This window comes from Octopus sinensis, linkage group LG29 (genome assembly GCF_006345805.1).
Source record: "Octopus sinensis linkage group LG29, ASM634580v1, whole genome shotgun sequence".
Lineage (NCBI taxonomy): Eukaryota > Metazoa > Mollusca > Cephalopoda > Octopoda > Octopodidae > Octopus > Octopus sinensis.
In genome coordinates, this window is record NC_043025.1 from 14,629,377 (window position 1) to 14,637,281 (window position 7,905).

Consider the following 7,905-nt stretch of genomic DNA (forward strand, 5'->3'; position numbering starts at 1 on the left):
GACTTATTCTATCGGTCCCTTTTGCCGAACCACTAGGCTACGGGGAAGTAAACACACCAGCATTGGTTGTCAAGCGATGCTGGGGTGGGGTGGGGGGACAAACACAGACACACAAACATATACATACATACACACACATATATATATATATATATATATATATATATATATAATACACATACACACACACACACACATACATATACCTATATACGACAGGCTTCTTTCAGTTTCCATCTACCAAATCCACTCACAAGGCTTTGGTCGGCCCGAGGCTATAGTAGAAGACACTTGCCCAAGGTGCCACGCAATGGGACTGAACCCGGAACCATGTGGCTGGTAAGCAAGCTACTTACCACACAGCCACTCCTACACCTATATATATATCAAATAACATGAGACAACAAAATTAAGACTATGTAGAATTTATAAGACGTTTATAAAAAGAAAGTTAGTCTTACAGCTGTTTCTGGGATATTAGGGATGTCCCTTCATCAGAGATGATGTGAGAGAGTTAACTAGAGGTAAATATTAGAGTTCAATATAAGGAGTTATTTTGGAAAAAGATGACAACAAATGATGGTGTGTTTACGTCCCCGTAACTTAACGGTTCAGCAAAAGAGACTGATAGAAGAAGTACTAAGCCTACAAGGAATAAGTCCTGGGGTTGATTTGCTCGATTAAATGCGGTGCTCCAGCATGGCCACAGTCAAATGATTGGAACAAGTAAAAGAGAGTATGTGTGTTTTTTTTTCTCTGAATAAAACTGTTGTTGTCTGAGAGATGCCTCAAAAGATACCCCTTCTGGTCCAAAACGAAACAACAAAAAACATTGGTTATAAAATTTCTTTTTGTTTTCTTTCAATCAAAATCTTGTTTTGTTTGCTTTCTTTCTTTTTAACCGTTTTTTTTCCCCTCTTTTGTAGAATTCCCATTTGTCCATTGAAGAGTTCCATGCCAAACTGCAGGAGGCTACCAACTTCCCACTTCGACCATTCGTTATTCCATTTCTCAAGGTCATTATTATTATTATTATTACTAGCTGTCCCCGTGCCATCAAAAATGATGGCTATTTGTAGGATTTTATATAAAAATAAGGTACATAATAATCACACATGTACACTCAGAGTTGAAACGCTGTTTGATTTTTCTTTTCAGCGTTGATTGTTCACCATCCCATTTCCATTGTACACACACACAAACACTCACATACCCCCCTTTTACATACACACACATATACTCTCACAGATCTTTTTCACCCCTTCCTTTCTTGGTCAGAGTTATTACTATCACTACTTCTCCTTCATTGAATTACTATTTTCTCTCCTTCTCTGCGTCTGGCTTTAGTCTGGATGAATATATATACATAGGAGCTCTCTGTCGGTTACGACGACGAGGGTCCCAGCTGATACAATCAACAGAACAGCTTGCTCGTGAAATTAACATGCAAGTGGCTGAGCACTCCACAGATACATGCACTCTTAACATAGTTCTCAGAAAGATTCAGCATGATACACAGAATGTGACAAGGCTGGCCCCTTTGAATTACTGGTACTACTCATTTTTGCCAGCTGAGTGGACTGAAGCAATGTGAAATAAAGTGTCTTGCTCAAGGACACAAGGCATCGCCGGGAATCGAACTCACAACCTTACGATCATGAACCTGATGCCCTAACCACTAAGCCCTCACAATATAAATTTATATATATAACACTTCGCTCATTAAGTTGGTGAAATGGCAGAATCGTTAGCATGCTGGACGAAAGAGCTACATTCTGAGTTCAAATTCCACTGAGGTCGACTTTACCTTTCAGGGTCGATAAATTAAGTACCAGTTGCGTACTGGGGTCAATGATGTAATCAATTAATTCCCCCCAATCCCCATAAGTTGCGACCTTGCGCTTCCAATGTAAAAAGATTATTACTTACGTTCTGACTGCAAATTCTGTTGAGGTCGACTTTGCCTTTCCGTCCTTTTGCAGTCGCTAAAACAAGTACCAGTTGAATACTGGGGTCGATGTAATCAACTTATGCTTCCCCGAAATTGCTGGCCTTGTGCCTATAATAGAAAGGCTCATTACACCCAGCACAAACCTCTAAACGTATACAAACGTCTAGTAAATAGGGACTGCCATCTCCCACCCCCCTCTTTCTCTCGGTTCTCCACTCACAAAATACAAAGCGAGCACAAACACACCTTTTCATGACAACAGATCAGGCCAACAAGAGTAACCTCCCTTGGCACTCCAATACTTTCTCTCTTTCGAATGCCTTATCCGTTCATCTATCTATCTAACCATCTCCCATTCTGTATGTATATTATTATTATTATCATTATTGTTGAGTGAGAGAGCAGTGCATGCCATCAAAGTGACTCTGGGGTAAAATATACGAAGCCCAGTATACCCGTCTGATAAGGGTACACCAGGCACATGCATCACAACCATATGTGCGCAACATGGTGATCTCATATCAAGATAAACAGCACATGACCTTGCAGGTGGGGCCCAGTTACAACCTTATTCTGGTTGAGTAAGCCATCCCACTCAAAAGGTCCCTGAATAAGGGTTGTTTAAGGATGTTGAACGAAACACCCATGTTTCCAGAGGTGAATTATCCAAACTCCAAAGAATCCCTCTCAACACATGGCTATGATGCTCCCCAACTACTTCTGCTCGTGATCAGAGATGCACATATCGTCAGCCACTAAGGGACATGCTCAACTGGTTACGGTCAAACAACTGACAAGCAAATCTGTGGTATTGAGCGCAGAATATTTGCTGTAGGCCATCTTTTACACCAAGACAAAACAATGTACATGATAACACTTCCAATCAGAAGCCATGAGAGCCACTGCATCAAGGCATGTTGTTATTATTATTTAGATAGGGTGAAGAGCCAAGCTGTGTCCTCTTAAAGCACCTCTACTTATTCCAATCCGTGTGTAGGTGTTATTATTTCTGTGAGGAGTGCATATAAGAGTTGAAAATGCGGGAAAATATTGTCTGCAGAGTAATTATACACCTCTCTCGACCCACCTGTCTATCTAACCTTCTCTCTCCTTACCTGTATCCATTCTGTTTGTTTCTCTCGTTCTCGCTTTCTTTCACACCTGACATTAACACTTTCTCTCTTTCCTATATTGTTCCAGGCCAACTTACCTCTGCTCCAAAGGGAACTCCTACACTGTGCCCGCATGGCCAAACAGACCCCCCAGCAGTACCTCGCACAGAACGAACACATCCTCTTCGATACGTCCAACTCCCCCGTTGAGTCACATGACTCACTGTCTTCAGAGTTCAACGAGAATGGCAAACGAAGATCACCTGACAGGTAAGCTACTTTCTCAGGCAATCACTGACCCTTTTGTATCTCGGACGACATCATCTAATATGTCCTTCCTTGTTTAGCCCCAGGTCAGTCCTGATCCAGTAGACCTATGATCAAAGATGTTCCAGCTGTGACCATCCTGTCTTTTATTCAGACACAGTGTATCTAGGACTGCATTTTCTAATGTGTCTTTCCTTGATGTTTAGCCCCAGGTCAGTCCTGAGCCAGTAGACCTATGATCAAAGATTCTCCAGCTGTGACCATCCTGTCTTTTATTCAGGCATAGTGTATCTAGGACTACATTATCTAATGTGTCCTTCCTTGTTGTTTAGCCCCAGGTCGACCCTGATCAAAGATGTTCCAACTGTGACCATCCTGTCTTTTATCCAGACATAGTCTATCTAGGACTACATTATCCTGTGTGACCTTCATTGTGTAACCAACACCTGTACTTAACTGCTACTTATATAAACCGATGAGGGAGCCTCTAGGTAGTCTTCTAAGATCCATTCACAACTCGGATGGTTTATAGGACTGCCTAGGGGCTCCCTCATCGGTTTGCATAATTAGCAGTGAATATCAACATTCTTTATCCTTCATTTTATTCCACATTAAAATCTCTCTTTCCAGACCAACGAAGGAGAACGGCAGCGACAGTCACATGGATACGCTCCACTCGGCAAAGCGCCACCCAAGCATGAGCCCCCTGGGCAACAACCGTATCAGTCCAAACGGCATGGTGAACCTGAACTCTGGTGGACCTATCCGCCTCGGAGACATCAGTCTGTCGAGGGAACTGCGAGAGCGTGAACGGTTGGAACAGGAAAGGATAGAAAGGGAACGAGCCGAGCGTGACAGGGAGCGAGATAGGGATCGACACTATCCAAGTTACAGTGAGTTATTTCCCCTTGACAATATTTGCGATGTTTCAGTTTGTGTACTTTTACTTGTTTCAGTCACTTGACTGCAGGCATGCTGGAGCACTGCTTTGAAGATTTTTTTTTTAATTGAACATAGGCACAGGAGTGGCTGTGTAGCTTGCTTCCCAACCACATGGTTCCGGGTTCAGTCCCACTGTGTGACACCTTAGGCCTCCAGGTAGATTTAGTTCACAGCAACTGAAAGAAGCCTATTGTGTGTATTATGCCTGTCCAACAGTGAATTAATCATCCATACTCTCAACAATGCGCCCTTAAATATGGTTTCTGATTACTAATATCTTGGGTCATACATATCATCATCTGGAAAAGATTTTCTAACTAGAAAGGGTATGGCCTGGTCAGCCTGTAATGACATGCATAAGATCTGGTCATCAAATCTAAGTAGAGACTTCAAACTTGAAATCTTCAAAGCCACAGTCGAACCAATTTTACTATATGGCTCAGAAACCTGGACGTTATCAAAGAAGCTTGAGAGGCGGTTGGATGGAACCTACACTCGCCTCCTTATGAGAGCTCAAAATCTCTCGTGGAAGCGCCATCCAACCAAAATGCAAATATATGGGAAACTACCACCTGTGTCATCTCTTGCTGGACATTGTTGTAGAGCTGAAAAAGAGGTAATCTCTACTCTTCTCCTCTGGAAGCCATCTACTCGCAATACCAGAGGGCACACACTCTCCTACCCTGATGTAATCTCCAGGGATACAGGCATCCAGCAACAGGACCTCCGTAATGCCATGATGGACCGTGAAGTTTGGCGTAGCATGGTAAATTCCATTGTTTTGACCACGGTCGAACAATGATGATGATGTATAGTGTATCTTTGTGCTTGTCCCCTACAACAGTTTGACAACCTGTGTTGGTGTGTTTACATCCCTGTAACTTAGTGGTTCAGCAGAAGAGACCAACAGAAACAGCACCAGACTTTAAAACAAATAAACACTGGTGTCGATTCATTTGACTAAACATTACTGAAGGTGGTGCCCCAGCATGGCCACAATTAAAAGCTAAGGTGTGTGTATGTATATATGTGTACCTTACCATAAACTTTGACCTCCACTAACCCCTGATGCCCCCCTTCCTTTCTCTCTTTCCAGGTTTCTCTCGGAATGATCCCTTTGACCCTCCTTTTGACCGACTGGACGATAACTGGAAACATGTGGAGACGGTAGGTTGATCTCTTCACTCCTCTTACACAAACATTTTGTGCAGCAGAAGCAGTATTGGTTTAAAGGAGCAATCTGTGTATCACACTCAACCCTTCTGCATTGAGATTATTCTCTCAAACGTAATGCTTATTGATTCACATGGATTTGTATTAATCCTGTATTATCCCATACTGGCATGGTTTTTATGATGTGATTATTCAACATAGAAAGACATTGTAGAGTAGGTGTGAGAGGCTGGATCTTGTCTTCATCATTGTTTAATGTCCGTTTTCCATGGGTTGGATGGTGTGACTGACACAGTTTCTACAGCTGGATGCCCTTCTTAATGCCAAAGTCCTTCCTAACGCCATCATATATATTTATATATACTAGTAGTATCGCCCAGTGTTGGTTGGGTTTGTTTCAATTCTTCAGAATTGGAATTTTTGAAAAGTAAAAATTTTGAATTATGTAGCTTGTTATTCTCTTTTCTGGTTGAAATACAGCAGTCAAAAAAAAAGCACCTTTTTGATCTTAACATGGTCCGTTTGAATTTTATCTTCTACGGAATAAAGAGCAAGCCGTCAATTTTGGTCAACTTGCTCCGCAGGGTCTCGGAGGAGATAGTGTTAGTTGAAGGGTACCAAACTTGCCACACACTCACAGATATATATATATATGTATATGTGTATATATGTATATGTGTATGTATGTATATGTGTATGTATATGTATATATATATATATATGTATGTATATATATATTACATATATTTGAAATTTTTTACTTATATCTCTTTGTCTTTTAACTATTACTGTATATTTTGTATAATGCCTTTACTCATATGTAATGGTGTATTAAAGTATTGATTGGGTATCATCGGATAGTTGATTTAAGTATGTTTCTCCATTCTCTAATTTTGTAGTATATATATATATATTATATATGTATAGGCCTCCGTGCTGGTGGCACGTAAAAAGCACCATCTGACCGTGGCCGTTTGCCAGACTTGTCTGGCACCTGTGCAGGTGGCACGTAAAAAGCACCCACTACACTCACGAAGTGGTTGGCGTTAGGCAGGGCATCCAGCCGTAGAAACATTGCCAGATCAGACTGGGCCTGGTGCAGCCTTCTGACTTCCCAGACCCCAGTTGCACCGTCCAACCCATGCCAGCATGGAAAGCGGATGCTAAATGATGATGTATATATATATGTATATGTATATACATATATATATATATACACATATACATATATATATGTATATATATATATATATATCCTGAATTTATGTAAATGTGAAGAGAATGATATATCAGTTGCATAAGCAAGTTTCCATTACAATATTGGAGTGTGTTAAACATTAAAAACATCTTTTTTTCAATGCTTAACACATTCTAATACATTAAAAAAAAATACAATAAAAAAACGTGAAAACCAGACGATGTTGTAATTAAATTTAATACTTTTTGATAGTTATATATATATATAAAAATTCATAAGTATAAATTATTAATTTAAGTAATTTTTAATTTAAATATTTTAAGTTTTGAATTTTATATATTTGTTATTAATTTGATTTGCCTAATAGTGGTTTTATCTCTGATTTAATATATATATATATACAGATGTGGCTGTATGGTAGGAAGCTTGCTTCCCAAGAAAGCGTTTTGAGTGAATTTGGTAGAAGTCCATCGCATGTTTGTTTGTCCACCACCACCGCTCTGACAAGTGATGTTTACATTTCAAATGAGAGAGCTCCAATCTGGTCTGGCACAGTTTCTACAGCTGGATGCCCTTCTTAATGCCAAAGTCCTTCCTAACGCCATCATATATATTTATATATACTAGCAGTATGCTCGGGTTTGTTTCGACTCGAAAAGTAAAAATTTGGCATTATGTAGCTTGTTATTCTCTTTAAGTGAACATTTTTCTGGTTGAAATACACCGAAGAATGGTGACACAGCAGTCAAAAGATCATAAAAAATAGGGATTTTCATAGAAGAAAAGAACCTTTTTGATGTAAATAATTTTTGGTGTTAACATGGTCCGATTTGAATTTTTTCTTCTACGGAATGAAGAGCAAGCCTTCTTCTATCATACTCTCAATTTTGGTCAACTTGCGCCACAGAGGAGATAGTGTTAGTAGAAGGCCACACACACAGCTTTATATATGATGGACTCTCTAACTGAAGACAATGTATATATATATATATTTATGTGCATGTATGCATGTGACGACACTTGGGTTAGCAGTAAGGTCGTGAGTTCAATACCTGTCAGTTTGTTGTGTCCTTGTGCGAGACCCCTTATTTTCTTCTAAGCTCCACTGCAGTCAAGTCTGAGCTCACTCAGTCCTCGAAGTATATAAAGTGTGGGATCAAATTGCATGGGCTGACTTTAGAACTACTAAACGCAGGCAGGACAAAAAAGAACAAGAAGATCCTGCAGCATCAAGGATAGGTATAGGCAGCCACTCGAGGGCA

At 40.2% G+C, this 7,905-nt stretch overlaps 1 protein-coding gene across 2 annotated transcripts in view; it reads left to right on the top strand.

Moving 5' to 3' along the window:
- The window catches only part of LOC115226132 (protein CBFA2T3), a 116,807-nt gene extending 111,344 nt beyond the window's left edge, over positions 1–5,463 (top strand). For both annotated transcript variants that reach the window (XM_029797120.2, XM_029797121.2), the window contains 4 exons: positions 927–1,016; positions 3,152–3,333; positions 3,961–4,223; positions 5,369–5,463. In XM_029797120.2, coding sequence (XP_029652980.2) covers positions 927–1,016; positions 3,152–3,333; positions 3,961–4,223; positions 5,369–5,448 — 615 coding nt within the window. In that variant the 3' untranslated portion in view covers positions 5,449–5,463. The remainder of the gene's footprint in view (positions 1–926; positions 1,017–3,151; positions 3,334–3,960; positions 4,224–5,368) is intronic.
- The last annotated feature ends 2,442 nt before the right edge of the window (positions 5,464–7,905 follow it).